Raw genomic sequence first — 24,737 nt, 5'->3', positions numbered from 1 at the left:
TGATATATTGCTGTTCTGTTGCTTTTTTAATGTGTTTGTAAGCTGTCCTTGAGTGTCTTGAGAGGCTCCTATAAACAAAATGCATTATTATTACACTTAGATCCTAAGACCCCAAATACATGTTCTAAAGGTTTCAGGTACAGTACAATCAAAATTAACAATCACATAAATAACCAAGATACTTTGGGGATAAACAAAATATGAAAATTGCAAAAAATGTAAATACAGATACAGATACAGCAAATACAAAATTCTTTCAGGATGATTATTAAGCACATGATTAATCATATAGCTACATTCAGATCACAGACTGCTTACAATATCAATATAAAACTGCCCTCCTTTTTGAAATCTGTGTAATACTGCACTGGTTGATTTTTTTTTTTTCATTAATTCTTTAAAATAAAGAAGCAGTTTATAAGTTGTACAAAACATTTTGTTGCTGTTGCTGCATTTACTGTCCAAAAGGATCCTTAAAGCTATCCACTCAAAATCAATAAAAATACTTTTGTTTTCCGTATTTAGTTCTAGAATTTGTATTATAAATCTACTCATACCTTAACATCTAAACATGTTATTTGAATCCTTTGTGCATTTTAATAACTGGAGTAGCAGATGTGTAATTCTGTTCATTACTTCTGTGGCTGTCCAGATGTGTTATGAATGAACGGGCTTGTTGAAAGAGCAAAAGCCATTCCTATGGACAATTAGCAATATATAGTTTTTGATTAGTTTTTTTTTATTACAAATTCAAAAATAGATATTCCAGTACTAAATAAAGATTATTAAAGACATATATATGCAAATATACATAAGCAATCTGTAATGATAAAATGATGTCTTCTAAGAAATGATCAAACTCTTCCTTTACCTGCACAGTCCCGTAGAACACTCTATATGGTCGTGACAGTAAGCGCCACGTGGTTTACTTGCCAAGATTCTCCACACAGGTGTCATGCGAGCCTTACGGTGCAGTACAGTATCTGACTTCTGAAGACTTGATGTTGCTTCAGAGGTTAGGGCTGGTGCACTGAATACCTAAAAACACATACTAATGTCAATACTGAGCAAATAGTTGTTCTAGAAGAAGAAGCTTCGAAACAGGGCAGCTTGCAGAATTTTTCTTGAGAAGAAAAGTGTAAAGCAAGAAATTATTTTACATTGAAGTAATGTATCAGGGTAATATCCTCATTTGAAAATGAATAAAACAACAAGTAAAACAACAGTTCAATGCACTAGTTTACGGTCCCCACTGACAGTCTCTCTCAACTTAGAAAGGCCATAAAGATATGGGTAAAAGAATCAAGATTACCGGATGCACTGAAAAAATCAAAGCCAATAGACACAGTCCAAGTACTGCCTGGCTATGCACTTGCATGTCGGAGGCTGACTTATAGAGGCTGACGGGCATAAGATCTTATAGCTGCTTGAGAGATGTAGAGATCGGCTGAAGCTAGGAACCGTGGCTGCCTTTAAAAGCCCACAGAGCAAGACTCTACCCTGTCACCCTTCTTTCCCCTCTTCCACCCTCCTCACTCTGATGGCCACGGTGAAATCACATGTTGGGCAAATATTTGATGGTTGAGATAAGACCTACAGTGGCAGCCAGTAATTTCTTGTTATTAGGCTTTTGAAACATACGGTGAAATGTTACATATTCTGATGGCGTGCACACAAATAGGAACACATTTATATCACAGCAAAAAAGCCAAGTTTGTAACTCAGCGAGGCAGCATTGTACTATGGATTATAAGATTTTGTATATTTTTCTCTAAAACCTGTTACAAAATCCATGTAACTGAAGATAACTTTGACCCCAATCCACATGATAGTTCACTGATGATTTAAGATGATTTAATTGCATAAGCAATTGCCCTTTAGACAATAAGTCTTAAAACAGTTTTAGACGTCATGAAATGTTCTTTGGAGAATCTTGAGGACACACATGTTCGCTCACCACCATCAAGTCACCAATAGAATTCCCTGTGGTATCGATATTCCACATCTCTAAATTTCTGCTCTGTACTATTTTTGTTAAACTCCACTAGGTTTTCCCCACAGATATGACACTTATTACATATATTTGTGTTTATTGTATGTCCTTTTTAAGAATTTGCTTACCTAAAGCTTGTTTTCTGCAGACTTTCACTGGACTGCATAAACCACAATGTCACACTCCAAGTAAATTTGTGCATGATGAATAAAAATGAAGCATTATTCAGCCAAATTCTGAATCCTGAATACAAAACTAGGCAAGGTTCAGATGGAGTCCAAATGTCCTGTGTCAGAACATAATGTTCCTTTTACTGCTTACACAAAAGTCACACTAGTGTTTATGTGTTTTGTGATTTCTTTTCCAATAACAAACCTCTTACAATCTAATCCAATCTCTTTGGTGTATATTAATGCATTAATTTTCAACCAATAATACTTTGTGGTTCATATTTGTATAAACATATAATGGAAAATGGAAATTATTTCAGCTATTCCTGTCATTCATTGTCTGCATGGACTGTCTACTATGTCATCATGTTCTTTGTGGCACAGGTCTGAAACAGAATGAAGTGGTTAGCTAATTCTTTGTGCTGGTATGTTGGTTATACTGAGGTCATCCATATTAAAATGTGTTCTCCACATAACCAAGGATTTTCTGTATTTATACTTACCATACATTTATAAATATATGCACTAATTATTCACAAAGTATGTACACATATAAACTATAAACTTCTGCAGCTCTCTGTGACACACTCACACACACACACACACACACACACACACACACACACACACACACACACACACAAAGAAACGACTTTCCAGGCAAAAGTGCACATTGCCCAATCGTTCTTTTTGTACAACTGGATCCAAAACCACAAAGTTATGTGATTAGTCCAAAAACATTATGAATACACTAAGTGGACACTTTATCAGATACACTCAAGTTGTATCTTATGAGCTGCAATCAGCTGTAATTTATAATCCACCACTGCTGGCACCACTATAGTCAGCTGATTGGTTGAACTGTATACTTTCTAAACTGTGTCAATCTTTATTGGCCTCCTTCATGAGTGACTTGGTGTTCCAAAGGGAAGACGTTGGCTGGATGCTTTTAATATACATCTGCATTGTAAATACTGCACTATAAATGCTGTTCATAAAACTAGTGAAGAATGCTACTTGAATTGAAAAGTATTCATTACATTACACTACATAATGACATTACACAACTATGCAGAGAACAAGACAAGTTATCATAAGTCAGCTAATTTCTGAGTTGAATGAAAAAAGTACTGCATCTTATAGGTGCACCTATAGGTGTAATATAGTTCAACACATTGTAACACAGTGTACAAGCGAATGGAGGTTGTCATTTTTTCAGCTGCCCTATCTCTCTCTCTCTCTCTCTCTCTCTCTCTCTCTCTCTCTATATATATATATATATATATGTGTGTGTGTGTGTGTGTGTGTGTGTGTGCGTGTGCGCGCGCACACAGGAGTGAGCATTAATATATGTATATGGAATGAATATTGATATATTCACTTAATTTCAATAGGGCATGAAAATGCATTAGCATATTGGGCTTTTTTGCCATATTTGTTCATCCCCCAAATTAATTTCTGAAATTAATGTCTGGTTGGCTACTGATCTGCAGTTCAGGTGGGTTTGTTTGTTTGTTTGTTCAGACAAACAGAAATAATTTCAACAGTTACCTTATTGTCTTTCTTTTAGGTTCTGGGGCATAAATGGGTTAGTATGATGCCTCCCCTGGTCTTCCAGGGCAGCCTGTTCCTTGCATACCAGCTGCCTTTGTTGTGGTGGATAATTCTCTACAAGAATTTGAGTTGTTTGGCAATAATTTAGCATCTCTTTAAGAAAAGGAAGAACAGGAAAAGTAAATTATTTGAACAGGAAATATGAATGCTGATGGTGCCGCGTACCATATACACCGAATGAATATTGATATGTATATAGCAAACAGTGATATATAGGGACCGAACATAGATATATATGTAATGTACCAGAGCCACTACCATATATGTTGTTCATTGTGTATATTTCACAGTTCTTCCAATATGTATAGGAATGCTCGTTCTGTATATATCAATATTGAGTTCATATATTAATGTTCATTCCGTATAATTGTCATCTTTTGCTGAATGCATTTTACATTAATTAGGACCCTAAAATAGTACAGGTGCAAGCTTACTGTTACTCCCTATAAATCAATTGTACCAAGTTTCTACAGCCCATACATTCAATATTCAACTAATAAGAGCATATTATGAAAAATGAAAAAAATGACTAAAAAAAAAAACAGGCCTCTTGTAGGTGCTTGTAACTCAAACAAGAGTCGCTAGATAGGAACTTTGAGCCTTTAGGTTTCTGACAGGTTTCATCATTCATGCCTGTGCCAAATTATATCAGTGGTCAAGGACTGAGTGGTACCACCACTTCTGGGATGCGTGGCTGTGTTTTAATGCTTTGTGCATATATTTTATTGCATTGTCTATGTGTATAGGTTCATATAATTCAGTATCAGGTTATCTTTTAGGTAGTTTTCCTAAAAGCTATCTCAGTACCAATCCCATGCAATGTCTTCACTAGGGTAAAAAAAAATCAGATAACCATCTGTTGCTAACAGGTGTATGTGTGTGTACTTTGGCCCGAATTCGTGAACCTGTGAAAATCTACCTGACCACAGTGCCAGTGACTCTAGCTTGCATGATTATACGTTAGCAGTTAAAGACTACACTGACATATCTGGCCTATAATTTCTTTATTTCCTTTTTTTTTTTAATCCTTACTTATACATTATGTTGTTTTTTGCAGACTACAGTAATGACACAAAAAATCCATAGTATAGGCACATACTGTACACGAACTGTATACATACAGTATACATATTGCACACGTTGTATGAATTTGCACATACTGCTATCAAATGAGCATTTATACATAATAATGTTCGGAAATCCTAAAAGCAGCCGACCGTTGTCAAACAAATCTGAAATAAACATGAATACCAAGACTACTATTTAAGTGTGGCATGATTTATTTTTTATTTCGAGAGTTAAAAAAAATATCCGGTTAGCTGGTTTTCTGGGTCTTACCATTCAGTATACTTAACATAGGTAATACATATGCGAACAACACCATACTTACATAGTAGGATCAAATAGTACCATTGTTTCTCTGACACTAGATGGCGATCCTCATTTGGTTGCTCTGAAGTACAGCGTGAATGATTATTACGGGTTTAGTCAAGTAGCCAGCTATTATAATACTCGGCTTAAATAGTAGTGTAGCTTTTAAAAGTTTTTCTTGTCAGGAGAACGCAAAGGACAATATTATTCAAAACTGTCTTTTCCAAAAGTACTTTCTGTTAATAGATTACCGATAGGGTTAACATTTCTATCGTCGCTCGGCTATTTACGTCTTTTAAGAATGTAGAGAAGTCAACCTGGATGGTGAAACTAAATAAAGTAAATTACTAGCTAGCTAGCAAGGTAATTTTTAACCAGCTTGATGACAATACTAGCTAAATGTTCCGTGAAGTTAATATGTAGCTAACGTGTTATTACTTTATGAAAATGTCCTGGAAGCGCACAGCTAAATGGTATGGCTTCATAATTTACGTTTGCATAGTTTTAAATGCTAGCCTAGCTTACTCGTTAGCTAAGAACGTAACGCTTGTTCACTACCAAGCTATCAATGTTTGTCCCAATTTCTGCGTGGCAGGTAACTAGCAAGGTTGCGGTTTGAATCGCCCGTATACCGCAAATGGTTTGACACCCGAAAATCAAGACAAAGTAGTTAAGGAAAGCTAAGTTAAGTAGGAGTTGCTTTTGCTCTGGTGTGGCGTACAATGTTAAAGACGTTTGCTAGCTAGTAATACACATTAGTCTCGGATGATTAGGGTTGCAGTGAAATCACTAGATTAGCTAGCTTTCTCTGTGAGGTTGAACTTTGTCTAGCCTACCTGGACGAGATGGCAGGGATCAGGCTAGATGGATGGCGTCATTAATCCGCTAGCTAGCATGAGTAGCTACTTGTTTGCTTTGCTAAATGAATTCTCGTGTTTCAGTTTTCGGCTATTGGTTCTTGTGAGGATTATATAATGCATTTTAACTAAGTATACTACAATCTGTGATCCATATCAGACCACTTCAAATTCGTACGCCCCCGTCTGTTTGAAGTCATGATGAACAACACCGGCTACTGCAGCGAGAGTTTCAATAGCCTGCAGAGTGCCACCAGCGATGAAGATATGGTGGAAATCGCTGGAGCAACTCTCGATTTTTCCAGTACGGATGATGTGCCTCCTTTGGACCGTGACCATGGAGCGGGTAAATGGCCAACGGGGAACATAAAGGGGGGCGCTACGCTGTTAGGGAAATTAGGGATTTAGAGACGGGGTGGCGGGACCGGGGTCAATGCACACGGTACTCAAAACTCAAAATTATTGAAACTTTCTGATGGATTATTTTTGTTATGCAAGAGCTTCCCAATTTTATTTATTTATTTACAGTTTTTATGTGTTTATGGATGTAATGACTTTTGTTATGGTTTTTTTTTTTTTAACCACTGCACAAACGAAATTACTTACGAAGCAAAGTATTTAAAAGGAAAGGTTTTTTTCTTCCTTGTAAAGTGATATGGGTTCAGGGCCAAATAAGTAATATAGATGCTTCTGGTATTTTTATTGGAGTAAGAAAATACTGGTGTGAAATGGATGAGATCATTTTTGTGGTATTTGCAGCCACTCATACAAAAGCTGAGGTCAGCCTTTTATCAGCAAGATCAAAGTCTCAGCTAGTTCCTGTTAGTTTCATATTTTGACTTTACGTTTCAGTGTTCCCTGACTTCTTAGTGACCTGCTTTTGCTATTTCTATTGTTAAGACAGACAATTCTAGACTGAGTCCAGTCTGACCCAATTTAACAAAGGCAAATGAAGAAGAAATGAAAAATATTACTACAAGGCTACAAACAAAAAGTAATGATAGTCAATGATTTTATTGTTGTTTTTGTGTAGTTAGAGTTTGAGCCAGAGCTCATTTTAAGGAATTCAGATCACTGAAACTGAGCATCACCTGTTTCAAATCTCAAAACCAATGCTTAAGTACCCATAAAATGATTTCAGTGATTAAAGTGGTTGGGGAAAAAAACAGATATTCCCTTTTGTACTCCTGATATTGTTTCCTGATAGTTTTCTGTCTTCAGGTGGTTTCTTCAAACATCTTAGAAGTAAAGGGTCTTTGACAAAGTAAAGGTTGTAGTACATGACAGTAGAGAACTTTGCCCAAATGCTTACACTTTAGATCACTTTTGCATTCCCTTCATGCTGTTTAATTTAAAGTTCAAGATCTGTCTTAACATTTTCTCTCCAATATGCAGGAGGAATTGGGAATGGACTGAAAGAGGCTCCTAAACTGATGGATTTTCTTGACGAACCATTGCCTGGAGTGGGCACTTATGAAGACTTCAACACCATTGATTGGGTTCGTGAGAAGTCCAAGGACCGGGATCGTCACAGAGAGGTTAGTGGGAGTGTTCTACAGTAGAATTTTTATATATATATAATAAAATAAAAAAAAAATTTATATATATATTTATTTATAGAAAGTTGGCTTGGAATTGTATGCTTTTCTATTCTGCAGATTGCCAGTCAGAGTAAAGAGTCGACCTGGGCTTTGATGAAGAGCATTAGTGATGCTTTCTCTGGTTGGCTCCTGATGTTATTTGTTGGACTGATGTCAGGTTAATTAACCTCATTTATTTGTTAGGTCTTTTGGGTAGCGGGTAAGAGGCTGGAGGGGTGATAAATCACTAAATGTTGAGTACTCTTAACTGCTCATGAATTGCCATCCTTGGTGCTTATCTATGTTAAAGTATCTCTATTTTTAATCAGTGTGTTTTACCTATGTGCATCTAGCTTGATTTCCTGCTTTATTTTAAAGGTGCCCTTGCTGGTGGGATTGACATCTCTGCTCACTGGATGACAGACCTGAAGGAGGGGGTGTGTCTCAGTGCCTTTTGGTTCAACCATGAGCATTGCTGCTGGAACTCTAATGAGAACACATTCCAGGAGAGAGACAAATGTCCTAAATGGAAGAGCTGGGCTGAGCTCATCATTGGCTCCAATGATGGGCCCTTTGCCTACATTATGAATTATGTAATGTATGTGTGCTGGGCCCTCCTCTTCTCCTTCCTTGCTGTGTCTCTAGTTAGGGCCTTTGCGCCCTATGCCTGTGGGTCAGGTATTCCTGAGGTAAGCTTTGTAGTATATGTATTTATTTATGTATATGTTTTACTTTCAGTTTAGGAAATATTCATCCCCCACATAATGTTACTATATTCTGTTTTCTGAAAGAAATGTATCAGTTGCTTTTAAATATTATTCAGTAATGTTACGTTTGTGCCTTTACTGTGATCCTCAGATTAAGACCATTCTCAGTGGGTTTATCATTCGTGGTTACCTGGGCAAGTGGACTCTGATGATTAAAACCATTACTCTGGTGCTGGCTGTCTCATCTGGTCTCAGTCTGGGCAAAGAAGGGCCACTGGTTCATGTGGCCTGTTGCTGTGGAAACATCCTTTGCCATCTTTTCACCAAGTACCGAAAGAATGAGGCCAAAAGGCGAGAGGTACGTGCGAACAATATGGCTTTGCTGAAATCCTGAAACTAAATGAGGTGACCAGCTATATTATGAATATTTGGAACTTGGATGAAGTAGAATTGTTTTGGGAGTTTAAGGGCTGAGTGTAGTGTAACAGATAAGGAATCTCTCAAATCTTACATTTCTCTCCCTCAGAAAATCACACTAAGAATAGCCTGTTTGTCATATAACACTTAAAATAATCTGATATCTTGTTCTTGTGGTATTATGTTTTCCACAAACATATTCCAAATACTTTCTGTGGAGTCTGTAGTCAAAGAAATGGAATGGCCAGAATTGAGTCCATTGTACCATAGCAGTTTATGTAAGTTGCCATTGAACGCTCCCTCTGGTTGCCAAAGGTTAATTGTTATGTCTTATCTTCAGTGAACCAGAACAAAGCTGAAAAGTGGAGGGTTTGTTGGTCATTTTAAAACAGCAATTTCAGTGCTCTTTTTATGAGGATTCTCTTTATTTAGTTTGTTCCTAAAATTGCTTACATCCCAGTCAGCTGATCTTATTTCCAGTAGGCTGACTGGCAGTTTTCCTAACAGTACATTAAAAATCAGACAGATGTTACTTATTCTATTTCTGTAAATTGTTTCCCTCACTTTCAACCAAACACCAGACCACTATTTTATGATGTCAGATATGGTCTGTTTATAGCTTTGGCCCTATGTGATTTTTCTCCTTTAACTCTCTGGGTGTGTGTGTGTCAGGTGCTTTCTGCTGCAGCTGCAGTTGGTGTTTCAGTGGCATTCGGTGCTCCTATTGGAGGAGTTCTTTTCAGCCTGGAAGAGGTAAATGACTTTCTCCTGTTATTAATTCATGTCAGAGTAATGTTTACTACCTCATTTTTAAATATTACTTCATATATATTCAGATTAGTTAATTTGTTACTAGTGGCAGACCAGAAAGCTAGTTCACAGTGTTGAATATTTCAAAGCACAAAAGTGATAGGGCTGATCTCTTGAACATTTCTCTTCCCTAGGTGAGTTATTACTTCCCCTTAAAGACACTGTGGCGCTCTTTCTTTGCGGCTTTGGTGGCTGCCTTCACACTGCGCTCCATCAACCCATTCGGGAACAGCCGTCTGGTGCTTTTCTATGTTGAGTTCCATTCCCCCTGGCACCTCGTGGAGCTTGTACCATTTGTGCTGTTGGGCATCTTTGGTGGCATCTGGGGCGCCTTCTTTATCCGAGCCAACATCATGTGGTGTCGCCGGCGAAAGACCACACGCCTGGGCCACTACCCGGTGCTGGAGGTGCTGGTAGTGACGGCAGTCACAGCAGTGCTGGCGTTCCCCAACAGCTATACTCGCATGAGCACCAGTGAGCTTATCTCAGAGTTGTTCAATGACTGTGGCTTGCTGGACTCCTCTCAACTGTGCAATTACGCAAACGTGAGTGACATTGAGCGTGGCAGCAATGCCCTGCCCGACCGGCCTGCCAGCCATGACGTCTACACAGCCATGTGGCAGCTGGCGCTGGCTCTCGTGTTCAAGATGCTGATTACCGTGGTGACCTTTGGCATGAAGGTAAGCTCACAGTATTTCAAGTATTCAATAAGTAACCTATAAATGTGTGTAAAAAATGTACAGAATTTACACGGCTATTTAAGAAGTTGTGTATGTGAAATTTGTGAATGAAAATATTGCCTCAGCTTGTAGGTTTTAAAAATAAAGCAATGAAATATAATTTGTGTGCTGCAATAAAAAAAAAAATCAGTGCAAGTTTCCATTTTTGATCTTTAATTAGAGCAATCGATCAACACTTTACATTCACACATAGGACATGGAGGCAGTTTACAGGTTACAATGTAAGAACATTAGAGTGTCACCAGACAATGAGGCCAATCAGCTGAAGATACCAAACCAAAGTCACTGCAGTGGAAGCTGGAGTATGGAGGTACTCAGAGGCAAGTTTGCTTCAAACTGGGGGCCTTCCAGAATTGTAGGGGATTTAGTGGATGGTGGCAATTGATGGGGGTTGAGAATTACTCCTTAGTTTTCTGATTGGTCTGAGTGACAGTGGGGAATGGGGATGTTGGTTGATTCATGAAAGCAGCTAGCATAAATGCATTCAAATTACACAGGTTCAAAGCATCTTTTAAATTGTCAAAATCAGCATGCATATGATGTGTAGGTCATAAGAGATGCACTAAGCCTGCATTATTTGCCTATATCTATATACTATATCTGTTGGAGTTTGGACTGATGGTTCAGAGGCTTGGTCACCCTTTCCTTTTGTGATTCATTCTGTGATTTAAAACTGTTGTTTTCTCTTAATTTTTATTTTGACTCTTCTTTCATGTGTAGGTACCTTCAGGCCTGTTCATCCCCAGCATGGCTGTGGGAGCGATAGCAGGTAGGCTGCTTGGAGTGGGCATGGAGCAGCTGGCATACTACCACCATGACTGGGTCCTCTTCAGAGGCTGGTGCTCGCCTGGAGCAGACTGCATTACACCAGGCCTTTACGCCATGGTTGGTGCAGCTGCCTGCTTGGGTAAGGGAGAATGTTTGTTTGTTTGTTTGTTTGTTTGTTTGTTTGTTTCATAGGTCTCCTGATGGTTTTGGCCTTCTCTTGATGTGCATGATTGCACCTGTTGTTGTTTTTTTTGTTTTGTTTTGTTTTGTTTTAAGCATGATGCTTTAGTTAAATAAGGACTGTGTAAGATTAATGTATAGCATAAGATAAAACTCCATTAAGCACGCAATTAATTCATCCATGTTCTCTGCCTTCACAAGAGCAAAAAAACCAACAAAACTGAATGCCTGTCTGTTTTACTTTACAAGCACCTTTTTTTTAAACATCTGCCCCAACCCAACCTTACTCCCAATTGCCAAAAGAATAATGTAATAACTATTCTTGTTTTGAAGGAAATGATTAAATAATGCCTTTTCAACAGAAAATAACCTCCCTATCCCTCTGCAGGTGGTGTGACCCGTATGACTGTCTCGCTTGTGGTCATCATGTTCGAACTGACCGGAGGCTTGGAGTATATTGTGCCTTTAATGGCTGCCACTATGACCAGTAAATGGGTGGCGGATGCACTGGGCCGCGAGGGCATCTATGAGGCCCACATCCGGCTGAATGGCTACCCTTTCCTAGAGCCCAAAGAGGAGTTCAGCCACAAGACTCTAGCCATGGATGTTATGCGCCCCCGCCGTAGCGACCCTCCACTCTCTGTCATAACACAGGATGGCATGAGTGTAGAGGAAGTGGAGACTCTGATCACTGACACATCTTACAGCGGTTTCCCTGTGGTCGTCTCGCATGAGTCACAGAGGCTTGTGGGCTTTGTACTACGCAGAGACCTGGTCATCTCCATCGGTGAGTTATGCCAGACCGCAGCTGCACCTTTTACATTTTATATGGCTGCAAAAAACATTCATCCTATTGTGTTAAATGTTATTTTCTCAGAACACTCTCATATTTGGAGTACTTATTGTCTGTTCCATTACCCACAAGGATCTGTGCTAAAAGTACCAAAATGTGTTTAATCTCAGAGGTCTTAAACAGCTGTTAGTTGTACCTCTCTGTCTGTATTGCTCCTCATGGCTTCATTTATTCTATTGAGAGTTTATTGAAAATGTTTGTTCCTGCAGAGAATGCTCGACAGCGGCAGGACGGTGTGGTTAGCACTTCACAGATTTTCTTCACAGAGTACACACCCCCTCAGCTGCCCAGCAGCCCTTCACCCCTAAAGTTGCGTGGTATCTTGGACCTAAGTCCCTTCACTGTTACTGACCACACTGCCATGGACATTGTGGTCGACATCTTCCGCAAACTCGGACTGCGACAGTGCCTCGTCACTCATAATGGGTAAGAAACTTTTGAACACACACTTTTTACAAATTTCAGAGACATTTTTAAAAACACTAAGAAAGCCTGTTTGTGAAATATTGCTCTCTGTTTAAAAGCAATAGTTAAAGAGGAACTCTGACCATTGACAGGCTGTTTTAATGTTATTTCTTGTTTTACTTGCAGGCGCTTACTGGGTATCATCACCAAAAAGGATATTTTAAAGCACATGGCCCAAATAGCCAACCGTGACCCAGACTCCATACTTTTCAACTGAAATTCCACGCAGGCCTTTCTAATCTCAACCATTCTTACACATAGCCACGTGTTGGGCAGGGACCACATGTCTGATCCGACCTTTGCACTACGGCACTGTCAGTGCTGCATGAGAGTCCAGTCACACTGTGATGGCCATTTGAGGGCCCCTTTGCTGCAGGCACCACGTTGAGATGGACAACCTGCAGCAGCATGCCCTGTGCACTCCAGCATACACCTTAATCACTAAACTTGGATAAATCAAGATGCTAAGTTTGGTTTTTCAAGAAGCCAGTCGATTATAACATATCAAAACTATGACTTCATTTTGAAGCAAAAAAAAAAATAAATCAGTGGATATGCACACACTAGGACAATCCTGATCATATAAGATAGTGTTCCTGTTTAGCATAAATATATTGCAACTCCTGCAAAATGAGGAAACTTGCCTTCATGGCATTTGGCAATTAAGATCCCAAAGCCTCATGTTCCTTCAGTGAAAGCAATGCTTTATTTGTCTTTTAATTTAATTGAAAATTAAATGAATCAGTAGATTGGGATCTACAAGCTATTAATAACTGAGAATGCCTCTATTTTGCACGATTTCAGTCATTGGTTGTGCCAGAAATGCTATAAAGAATAGGCTAAAACCAAGTAGCAGATCATCAGTAATTTTATGTAAATAATAACATTCATATATTTCCTGTTTTCACTCCCTCCATTTCATGGTTAATGTCTATATAAAAATGTGGAATTATTTAGCTAAAAACATTTTCTGAGTTTACAGCACATGTATAAAGAAGGAATGTGTGGTTTTACTGGTTCTGCCTTCATGTAATGACATACAACATTTATAGTTTACTTTATCTAACATGAAATAACTGCAGAGTATCACTGAGAGCTCTGCCCAGCTGGCCTGACCACTATTGTCCTTGGATTTTGTTAATCACATTTTTTGTCACATCAGCAAGTCCAAGGGGTTATCTAAGTACCAACCAGTTTTGACAAAAATGATTAAGCAATATTTATTTTCTTCTTCACCTAGTCGCATAGTTTCATGATATATCGGCATTATACATTTTGAAAAATATTATAATTTAAAGCAAAAGATGTGAGAACTTCTGATGGCCTGTTTAAACATAAACATAGCCTAATCACTCTACATCAAGCAACATTTCTGACTTTGCAGGCATAATTACCCAGTTGGAAATGTAAGCAAGATAAAGTACTATGCTATATGCATCACGATACATGCATGGTTGAGACATTCAGTGATGTATCATTATAACCATATTTTAACTATAACCTTAATTCCAGTCAATGTATGCCAACATTTCTCAAAACAGTGTATAATATTTATATATTGGGTCTGAAGGTTTATTTAAACCTTCCCAATTTTGAGACAGACTGAAAACGCATTTCTGTATTGTGGGCAGGCTGCCATAATCTGGACTATTTGTGCTCTGTGTTATGCAAGTGAATTAATTAGTGAAATTGGATGTTAATGTGAAGGGCAGAAACAAAGGTACAGTTGTATGAGGCTAAAGGTGATGTATCCATATGCTTTTGTTGGCTGCCTGTTAAATTTGTAACACTGCCTTCAGTCTGCTGCATACAATAACTGCTAAAAGAAGCTATCCCTTTGTTTACATCCTCCAAAGAAGCATTCATATGTATTGATTTAAGATAAACTGAGTCATCTGATTCATCAAGGTCTGGAGTTAATACTGATATTTAGCCAAACAATTGTACTACAACTTTTTTTTATTACCTTTACTAACTTGGAAAGCTCTGAAAGACCTTAAAGTATCATTGGACCAGTCGTTATAGATGCAACAAGTCTCCAAGTCCCAGGGCATTAAGGTGCCCTGTCCCTTTTTATTTACTGTTGATCAGTTGGTACCTCATTTATAAGTGTCTGTAAATGGACATGTATGAAGAGCCACTTTTATGCAGAGTATTCCCTTTGATAAAAACATTGTGTATTTGTGTTTAAAAATGTAATGTCTGTAATCAGTTGTTTAATTGTCTAATCAATGATCATTTATGTATTGGTCTAAAATATGAATGTAATCACAGTAATTTATTCATTAATATCTATAAGACAAGTTGAGAGGCGATCTGTGTATATTTGGTTGTGTGTAAGAAGCGGGGGGGGGCTTCATCTTACTAACTGTCCAGCTCCAGACTTTGTCCATAACTGCCACAATATTTCATGTTCCACAAAGTAGGATTAATGACTTCAAGTTAAGGTTGAGCAAAATCCCTACTTATACTGAGTTCATCTCTTTCATTCTGCTTTTCCTGGTAGGATCACTGTGGTAACAAGATATGAACATCATCCTAGATTTTTCTATTCTCTGTTATACATTTCAGCTCCTCCTGTGGGACACCAAGAAGCTACCAGGCAGTTGTGAAACATAATCCTTCCAACGGGTCTGTCTCTGGGCCTCCTTCCAGTTAGACATGCCTGAAACAGCAGTAGTGGAAGCCGACCAGTGGACGTCCATACCTAATTAGCTTCTCTCAATCTTGAGGACCTGTGGTTCTACTCCATGGCCTTCCTGGATTGCAGAGAGTCCAACAACCCTGTGGAGAAACCCAATTTCCACTGTTTCCATTTGAGAGCTTATTCTTTTGGTCACTACCCATATCTCATGACCACAGGAAAAGATGTGGAGCTAACTTTACTGGTATACACAGAGCTTTGACTTTACCACCTGCAAATTTGCTTTACCACCACATAGCAATCTAGAGACAGCAACACTGCTGACATCATTCATTGTCTCTAACACTTTTTACATCACTTGTGAGTGAAAACGCCATTCTATTCTTTTCCAGTAGAGTACCAGACCACAGATTTGGAGCCATGAAGCACTTGCATATGTGGATAAGGTCCACCTCGGCCTGACACCCACAGTGAATGACTTCATCAAAAAAGTGTACAGAGCCCTTACTGCATACATATAGACCACCTGAAAGAGCAATCTGTACTCCATACTCCTGCATCACCATCCACAATTCAAACAAAGTTTTTGTTACTTGGTTATTAACATTCCATAACTTGTACAGAAGTGAACAACATTTTCCCAGTTATGAACAAACCAGGGAGGTCATGCTTCCCAATCATGCTGCTTCAGGTATAATCATCATACCCAACATAGGCGTTGAAGTGCCTCTGTAGGTGTCAGTAGGTAGGAGTACTTCAGTAGTACTCTGAAGTAAAAGATACACCACCATTGATCAAGAGATATAGTACCAGAATTTCTATTATATGTGCAGATGTAAGGCTATCAATATCTAGTCCATACACTTCCATCTACCACACCAATGCTTGTGCTTTCCCTGCCAAAGAAGTGACATTTCATGTTCCTAGAGTTTCCTGGCCTGGCTCCAGGGCTTTGTCCCAGTGTCCCTAGTCCAGGTAAGGTTTTTGGTTGGTTGTTTTCCAGAAGCACTTTCCACTGCAGTGTGTTGCACCAATTTTTGTCAGGCCACTTCCCCCCTCAGATAAGTTCACCAAGGTTGACCCTACTGGAAGTATTTAACTTCCTGCGATGTAGCCCTGAAGTTCATGAAAGCCCTTTCCCCATAAAAACATTCCAATCCTTGAAGGGTACTAAACCAGCTAGGTACACTTTCTTTCAGTAAACCTTTTCTACAAAATGATTGCTTCATTTCCCACAAAGAAACATTTGTCATATGGGCTATTACAGGAGTCAGGTGTTTTTATATTGTCAAGTTAAGACCAGAACATGAGATATTCGTAATAATAGAGAATACATAATTGCTGTATATTTATGGCTGCAATTTATGTGTTTTGCCTTCCCAAAGCCTCAGATGGAAGACCAAAAGATGATCTTATTAAAAAAAAAAAAACACCAAGTTGGCAAAAGTATGAACCAAAGGATTAAGTGTGAAATAGGATTGTTTTGGATCCAAATGTAAACTGAGTAACATAATGCTGACAATCTGTTACATCATAGCCTAACCTGAGGGTGGTCTTATGGCCATAGTGTTATTCTTATTCAATTTTGGGTCTAGTCCAGTGTCACTTATAATTACAGTTTGGGTTTGCATAGTGTTGCTTTAAAACAGTGTTTGTTGAAATGTATCTACATACAAAAGGCCAATATTATACAATGGTACAGTCTAGGAGGGTTTTTCCATTTAACTTGTTTTTCCATTTAACTTGTTTTTTAACTAAATATTTTCACTTTTGGGCACATCCAAACATTCTCATCCCCTCAAGCCAGTGTCAGTACAGTGTCTGTACTGTATATACAGTGCTTTGTGTAGTTGTAACATTTGTCTTGTGTAGAGCTAACAGAATATATATATATATATATATATATATATATATATATATATATATATATATATATATATATATATATATATATAGTTACCTAATCATGAGGGGCAATTTTTGTATTTTTATCTTAGTATATCATTTTAGAGTGGTTCTATATGTCTGTTTATATTAAGTATGTACTTAATTATGCACATTTTTTCCACTGAGTATCCATCATAGAAAGAAGCAGAAACAGCTGTGCAAATCCCTAGCATACATGTACATCTGGATAAAAAACATTTTTTCCATGCTTTGGGCAGCACATTTCATATCTGCCTTAATACAAAGAGTTTGAAAAATGTATCTGTCACTTTTCCACTAGCACAAGACCCTCCATGCCAGAGAGTTCCTTACTTTAGATCCCATTGCACATTTATGAGGGGAAACCCCACTTCAGCTGTGATGCTGTTGGTTTCCATACTTACTGTGACCTTGAAAAATCCTTGATCGCTCCAGAGACCTTTTGTATATAAATAAAGATTAAAAATGTGGAGTCTTGTTCTCTACCTCTCCTTTGCATGAATTCAGCTGTTTTTCTCTAATGGTTTCATTTAAAGCATGGGCACTGGGTAATAGAGCACACTTCGCCATCTGGTTGCAATATTGGCATCTGTCTTTAGGTTGTAAAATCCTGAGTTATTTGAGCTTTGTCAGTGGAGATTTTGGGTAAACAGGAAGCATGGTGACTTTACAGATCCTTATATTCCACACCCACACTCTTTCTTCTGTTTTCTCACAGTCCTCATCTGGGATGCTACAGAAAGACCCATTTGTAGTTCATCAAAACATGACCGCTGCCCACAACTTGTAAACTCATAGATCAAAGTGGAAAGCTCCAAAATAACTCGATGAGTCATCTGCATGTACTACTAAAGGGGAGGACACAGAGACAAAGATTTCATCACCTGCTCGAAGCTCGAAAAGGCCTCCCTGGTAGATGGAGTGGAGGGCATTCTCACTGTCTGGTGCCCAGCACTTAGTGCCCACTCCCTTCAGCAACTGTATGGGTCGTGCATATGCTGTCTTCTTATACACACATTGAACCACTTGGTGGCTCTCTGAGCTGGACTGCTGGCTGATGCTGGAGAGTGTGATATAGCGGAAGTAAACCTGGGCGTACAAGTAATAGCGTCCTGTCTGGGGGATACGCAGATGCCCGTTAGACACCGTCATGTTGTGGAGGTGGGAGCCAAAGCTCTGGTTGCCCCAGGAACGTACAAGGTGACGGCAGGATTGGTGGAGATCCATTTGAGGGGTTAAGGATGTAAGGCCTGGAGGAATGAGGAGAAAGTTTAAGTCTATATTGGAATGTAGAATTATATAAAAGTATAGCCTATCATTTCTCTAATACATTGCTTAATACAAGTGCCTCCTGCTCCCTATAGTATGTGTATAGGAGGCAGTTTTCAACTAAGGTTCTAAGCCTATATTAAGTCATATATAATATGTATAATATACATAAAGCAGTATTTAATACAATACTTAATACAACTACCTTAAGTCATAAGTCTTGTAAATATACATGTATTGTAAATAAAACTGTGTATCTTTTTAAGGGATTTATGAGTTCATTTAAGTGTGTAAACAGCATTCTCAACATCCTGACATTCTTAAGAACTGTTTAACCTTTTCTTAGTATTAGCCCTCTATAGCATGAATTATTACTTAAACATGATAAAATGGTTTCTGTGTTTTCATTATTTAAAATAGCTTAAATAATGAAAATGTTTGAAATTTGTATAATTTTTTAAAAAGGGGGGTAGATGGTAAATTGATGCCTTATGGCAACAATGCGCAATCATGGAAAGTATTATAAAATCAATTTTTCCTCTAAAAGCATCCTTTCATTGAAAACAAGATTAAACAAATCCAGTTTTTACTTAATGTAATCTATAACCCAATATTTATATAGCTAAAATAACTATTATAATTATTGTTTGGAATGTATAGTAATAATAACATCATAATGAGATAATGAAATGCACCTGTAATAAGACACAGGGACAATTTCCTTGGTCAAAAACAATTCTGTTTCCTATTTGATATCATTTAATTATTCTCATTCAATATAATTTATGTAATATAGTCATCATCATCTAATACCTCTACCTGGTTTTGTGGTTCAGCATCATTTTTGCCTAAATATTGAGGAATTACTCAACTTTGGGTGCCCTCAAGCCATGACCTTATCTGTCTCAAGTATCCATGGAAAAAGGGAGTTCAAAAAGGGAGACCAGTTTCCTGGTCATGTGATATCATCAATTATTTGTCATTTCAAAGTAAAAGACTTTTAGTCAACAATTAAACAGTAAACTATGGATTTTATATTAATGCCTTTTAGTAAAATTGAGATAAACTAATTTGTTGCCATATGGCAAGACCATGCAATAGAGAGTTAGATATTTAAGTTTACATGAGAGTAAAGTTCATACACCAACTCTTTCTCTCATACACACACCCTGTAGTCCACTGTCTCTGAGGGTGAGGTGAGCAGAAGGCCGTGGGTTCCCAACAGTGAGAAATTTTGAACGTGGCTGGCCTGTTGTTTGTCTTTCTGTGGGACACACAAAGGGCCAAACAGACTAAGTAGCTGACTGAAAAAGAAAATGTTTTAACATTTGGCATTTAGTTACATGTTTAGTGTCTGCATAGTTTGAGGAAATGAAGAAATTATCTTAGTAACAGCTATTTAGGTTCAGTGGGTATAGTGTTACCTTGAAAGGCATGTTGGGAGATGATGTTTTCTGTTACCTAAATAAAAAACAGAAATGTTATTCCAGATTTTTAACAGCAAGATATCTAAAAAAAAAAAAAAAAAAAAAAAACAACAAAAAAAAACATCTACACTATTATTTTGCTGATCATCCTTGCCTACAAAATTCAGCTCTTTGTCCTGAGTTAACCAGTGTGTTCAAAATTTCCCCTGACATCTTTGTTTATTAAACTAAGTAAAGGGTGGTGGGAAAGATACTGTTTGCAGGAAATGACTGCATTACTTAACACTGCCTGAGGCCACTGGAACCATGGTAGCTAAATGGAATAATGCCTATAGGCTTTGAGAGCTTTTGTCCATATAATGTCATTCAAGACATGCTTATCCTCCCCAAATCCAACAGAGCTACTGAGAAAATAAAAGGCCCTAAGATTCCACGCAAATTCATGCCAACAACACAATGAAGTGCTGACATCATAAGCGATCGACTTTCTCTTCCAGTTTCAAACTATTCATGTATCAAATTTTCCAGAGTACAGACAAATGTCAAAGATTCAGAGGGGGAAAAGAAACAAACCAAACTGCAAACAAAAACATGAAGGGGAGAGATGAAAAGTCATAGTGGAGAGGGGTCTGATTCCACTGGATTTGCTGATGCACTTTTTAACCAGTGCAAACAGGCAAACCAAATTGCTATTGTGTAGGTGATTCAAGCATATAGACTGTACTGCCAGAAGAGACACAAAAGATCTAAGTAGTGGGTGGGAACTGGCAAACACTAGTACTGGAGAGAAAAACAGATTAGATATGTCCTGAGGGATCCAGCCTGTGATAACAGAGGACAGTTGTTCTTTTGTTTTTGAAGTTATGACCAAAACACGGTTCTGTGGAGCTTTACTATTCAACAACTTCTCTCACAGTCACATGATGCCGGGTTCATGTGACATTCAAACAAAAACTGAATCATTTTTATAACACTAGTTCCAGCAATTATCTGATCTGACATGTCTGAGCTGATATCATTGCTGACTGCATTTTAATAGTTTATCGTCAATCCTCACTGATGAGAAGCAGATAATGTTTGATATTTTTTTACACTGTTCAGCCAATTTTTAATGAATCGATTAATTCATTTCCTAATCAATATTTTTTTTTGCCAGTGGCACGTGGTGGAGTCATAGCTGGAGTGTAATCTCTTTGACTTAAAGAATCTAAAGCTTCAATCAAAGCAAACACAAAGTAAGACAGGTGTTCAGATAACCAAAGATTTGCACAAGACATTAAAATATCCAGCCTTCCATTTATCTATATCATCAAAATTTTGTTTCAGATTAATTTAGAATTCAAATACAGTGAATTAGTAATGTGCTATCAAAACAAAGTGTTGGTGAATTGGTTACCTAAGTTAGTCCAGTTAAGCAAATGCATGTTTGCATTAATTTTTTTTGTCCCCAAAGACTTTTCCAGCTTGTACTTCAAGACTCAGGATGGTTTTTAACAGACCTTTATTTCATAACATCAGATAAAAATCACTGCATAAAATCAGATACTTATAGTAAACCCAAACACCATTAACTTTGTTATAAAAAATGTAAAAAAAAAACAAAAACAGAATATGTCCACATGTACCTTGGAAATATATGCCTTAATTCCCTCAGCCAGCTTGATGCAGGGTTCACCAAAGAGTTGCACCAGGCCATCAGGCACATCCTGCTCTTTCTCCAGAGCATTCAGGAGCCCTAAACACCGCAGTTCCTCAGAAACGCCCTGGCTCCGGGCCTGTCATAAAGTCAGGGAGAAAAAGTCAAAGACAGAGTGAAAAACTAAACACAATATCCCTTTATTTGTGGTAAAATGAAAAGGTTAAATTGAACAATTCTTGTATCATGAAGAGATGTTGTTGTCGTCCCGTTCCCCCCCCCCCCCCATCCCTATCTGAAGAAAAACCCTGTACTAGTTTCAGAACTGTGGTCAAGATGAAAGACTGAAAAAAACATGTTATGACTTCAATGAATGTTTCAATTTTGCTGTCAAAAGCAAACTTGTTTGTGCAATGAGCTTAACCAGGAATGATCGGAGTTCAAGTGAAAAACACCTCCCAATGCCCTTCTGCTAAAACCACCAGCATTTAAAATTCTTCATCCTGAGAATGAGGCTTATGAGACCTTCCATTATAGTGGTTCTCTTCAGGCGTGTGCATTTCGACATTTCCTATGCAGTGTTTAACACAGTTTGGTAATCAGGCTTAGTAGATACAGTGTTCTTTTCATAGCAGACATTAGTGTAACGTAAAATTCTGTGGCCTGCTGCAAAAGGCAGGTTGGGGGGCCTTTTTTTAGTTTTATTATTATTTAAGTTACAATCACGCTGTGGGTGCCCCCTACAGCTTGAAGCCTCCCAGCCCCCCGCAGTGAGTGTCCTGTATGCACATCGCCTACACCACTGACAGTGGAGTGGTAAGTGAAATGACTGGTTAATGTAAGTGTCTGATTTTGTTCTTCAAGCATGCAATCAAGTCTCCTGGACTCAAGGACAAGGCACACCTTTTTTGGTCCTCACTGATGGATCAAACTTCCAATTGGGAATCTCTTACACTTTCAAGTTCACACAAACCGTTTTTCACGTTTTTTGTGTTATTACAGTATTGTTATGCTGGAAATGTTTAACATGACACATCACATCTCAAAATAATTAAATGACAGACGTTACATTTTGTTGAACCTCTCCTATTCCTTTAATTACTCCAATTCCTGTTCCTTGAACAACAAAACGACTAGAACTCTGGTAGTGCTTTCACCCTCTTCTACTTCCACACATTGCAATTTGCACTTGAGCTATCCTGATACATGCGCTGAACAGAGACTGAATCATCTGGACATTTACTTCCATTATAACTTAATGAAGGATATCATTAACAGTTATAGGAATTATACAATTTGAAAATGATATAATAAGTGGTATGGTCACTGTTATTGATTTTAATTCATGTATTTTGTTTGATATAAGATTTATGCTGTTGCCATTATGGAAATGGAAATGAATCATACGTCTTCTAAAACAAATTTTGTATCCAATTATTTAATGTAATCCATGATTTTTAAGAGCATTTCCAGCTACACAGTTGCAATGGTAATAAGATTGTTTATAATATTTAGAATTATTAGTTTGATAATATCATTAAACTTTATTCACCTCTATTCATGAGAGGTGAGGTTTAAAGTGGAATATAATTTAGAAACAAAGCAAGTAGCATTGTTTAGGTGTATATTTTAGCAAGCACATCTCTATAGGAACCAAGATCTTTGGAGTCATTTCTTACCCCCTGTGGTTTTTGTTTTGCAAGGTCAGGTTTTTTAAGAATCCTTATTCATTATGTCCACAAAGCTACCATAACCTGTTCTTTGCATCCAAACCTCAGACGATGATCTCCTACAGGACTAAGATCAGACATAATGAATTAAATCTGAGAGTAACATCTAGCCTTAGTTCAAAGATTTGTTCATGTTTTGCTTCAATGCCCAAATTTTTAAAAAGGTCTTTGTATATTTTCTGGCTTTCTAGGAACTGTGTCTTCTGGGAAGCTATTTTAACACTCATATTTGGAATAACAATACTTGTTTTTAAAGGTCATTTGGTTTTGGTTTTGACCAATATTAAGACATATTATGCACTGAAGGAAAACTATTGCAGTGTGACATGATTGCAGTTAGTGCACTAGTTACATAATAACCAGTGCACTAAAATGGGCGTTTACATAGGTTGTGTGAATATACATTAGCTTTCAGGTAATTAGACCACCAAATACTACGCAATTTTACCAAAAAGGGAAATAAGCAGACAAAACAGGGTTGCTTTCTATGGCTATATAAAAAAAAATGAGGAAAATAATGCTAACCTTCTGGTTAATGTATAGTTTGTGTACACAAATAAACTGATCAGTTGATAAACCAATAATTAGTTAATGAATGAATTAAGAATAATTAATTAGGATTATTTCTTGTGTGTTTACGTGGCAATTATAAAACTTTTAATAGCAAACCCAAGTACAAATAGAACGCATGCAGGACACATATGCTTTATCAATGTAAATCAAAGTAGAAAATACAGTGCAGTCGGTAGCCTATTGGTACATATATATCCAAAATAGTGAGAATTTCACTGACCGCCGTGTGAAAATGTTCATGGAAAGCAGACTAAAAAAAATAAAGAGGAGCAAAGTTGTCCGTTCGAAGTGAATAATGTACCATGAAATAAGCCAAATCAAGGATTTCATAGGTTAAGTCTACAAAACAACGTTATAAAACGCACTGCAGTTGTCACTGCCTTTGCTTACTCCAAAAACGCCGCGCAACACTGAATCAGTTTTGTCTATAACTATAACAAAACACAGCTGGGCACAAATAGGAAGTAACTTACGTGGGCCATGGACATATTAAGGTAAACGAGGAGTCCGGCAGTCGAAGCAACTTGAAGAATAATCATGACGATAACAATCATCGTCATCCATAATTTCGAGGGTGCTTCCATGCGACTTTTCGGCTGAACCATAATGAATGAGCTCGATTCGCTATTCACAGATCTTAAATAATTAAGGTTGGCTTCAGATGCCAGCGCATTCCTTCCGAACGGCTGTTCCTCGTGCTCAAAAGAGAATGCTGCAGTAGGCACTTCCATGTTCTTAATACGGTCCGTTAATTAAAAACGTAGATAGCCCCTAAGGCAAAAGCAGTCTGGAGATACAGTCTGGAAAGTCATTGATGTAGCTGATGAGCTCATCTAAACTGAGAGACTATGCTGTCATGAAGGCGTTCCGGCAGAACAAGATATTAGCCTAGCTGCATAGGGACAAATTCACGAATACCATAGGTTTTAGTTACACTTTGGTTAATATTAAGGCAAACATGAATTTATACGGGAATTTATAATTTGTTCCTTTTATAATAGTCCAGC

At 37.8% G+C, this 24,737-nt stretch overlaps 2 protein-coding genes across 6 annotated transcripts; one reads left to right on the top strand and one right to left on the bottom strand.

Moving 5' to 3' along the window:
• Positions 1–5,246: 5,246 nt before the first annotated feature.
• clcn5a (chloride channel, voltage-sensitive 5a) lies at positions 5,247–14,833 on the top strand. Of its 4 annotated transcripts, XM_081719420.1 has the most exons (13): positions 5,247–5,511; positions 5,608–5,621; positions 5,744–6,351; positions 7,401–7,543; positions 7,664–7,763; positions 7,964–8,274; positions 8,444–8,650; positions 9,382–9,462; positions 9,654–10,199; positions 10,980–11,166; positions 11,596–11,994; positions 12,270–12,486; positions 12,652–14,833. In XM_081719420.1, the coding sequence occupies exons 3-13, from the start codon at positions 6,204–6,206 to the stop codon at positions 12,740–12,742; spliced, it is 2,430 nt and encodes an 809-aa protein (XP_081575546.1). In that variant the 5' UTR covers positions 5,247–5,511; positions 5,608–5,621; positions 5,744–6,203; the 3' UTR covers positions 12,743–14,833. The 4 variants fall into 4 exon arrangements, with proteins under 4 accessions (XP_081575546.1, XP_026860562.2, XP_026860553.2 ...); XM_027004761.3 differs by lacking the exon at positions 5,608–5,621 and having other exon boundaries at positions 6,166–6,351; XM_027004752.3 differs by having other exon boundaries at positions 5,247–5,621; positions 6,166–6,351.
• Positions 14,834–17,117: 2,284 nt separating this feature from the next.
• tnfsf10l3 (tumor necrosis factor (ligand) superfamily, member 10 like 3) lies at positions 17,118–24,541 on the bottom strand. Of its 2 annotated transcripts, XM_081719422.1 has the most exons (6): positions 24,204–24,541; positions 21,417–21,566; positions 19,789–19,825; positions 19,533–19,628; positions 17,980–18,345; positions 17,118–17,828 (listed from the first exon to the last, which is right to left on the bottom strand). In XM_081719422.1, exons 1-6 carry the CDS (start codon positions 24,459–24,461, stop codon positions 17,773–17,775), a joined length of 963 nt encoding a protein of 320 aa, XP_081575548.1. In that variant the 5' UTR covers positions 24,462–24,541; the 3' UTR covers positions 17,118–17,772. The 2 variants fall into 2 exon arrangements, with proteins under 2 accessions (XP_081575548.1, XP_026861389.2); XM_027005588.3 differs by having other exon boundaries at positions 17,118–18,345.
• Positions 24,542–24,737: the final 196 nt, after the last annotated feature.

The sequence above is a fragment of the Electrophorus electricus genome, chromosome 8 (assembly GCF_041902795.1).
Source record: "Electrophorus electricus isolate QZ-2024a chromosome 8, ASM4190279v1, whole genome shotgun sequence".
NCBI lineage: Eukaryota > Metazoa > Chordata > Actinopteri > Gymnotiformes > Gymnotidae > Electrophorus > Electrophorus electricus.
The sequence above is the reverse complement of the archived record's forward strand: the minus strand, read 5'-3'. Positions and strand labels throughout refer to the sequence as shown.

Bases quoted from the DNA above. Each gene is read 5' to 3' on its own strand.
- clcn5a (XM_027004761.3), top strand. From the start codon at position 6,204: ATGATGAACAACACCGGCTACTGCAGCGAGAGTTTCAATAGCCTGCAG. The intron at 9,463-9,653 runs GTAAATGACTTT...TCTCTTCCCTAG, and splicing joins TTCTTTTCAGCCTGGAAGAG to GTGAGTTATTACTTCCCCTT. The intron at 11,167-11,595 runs GTAAGGGAGAAT...ATCCCTCTGCAG, and splicing joins TGGTGCAGCTGCCTGCTTGG to GTGGTGTGACCCGTATGACT.
- tnfsf10l3 (XM_027005588.3), bottom strand. From the start codon at position 24,461: ATGGAAGTGCCTACTGCAGCATTCTCTTTTGAGCACGAGGAACAGCCG. The intron at 21,567-24,203 runs GTAAGTTACTTC...ACTTTATGACAG, and splicing joins TTAATATGTCCATGGCCCAC to GCCCGGAGCCAGGGCGTTTC. The intron at 18,346-19,532 runs GTGTGTGTATGA...TCATTCCTCCAG, and splicing joins CAGAGACAGTGGACTACAGG to GCCTTACATCCTTAACCCCT.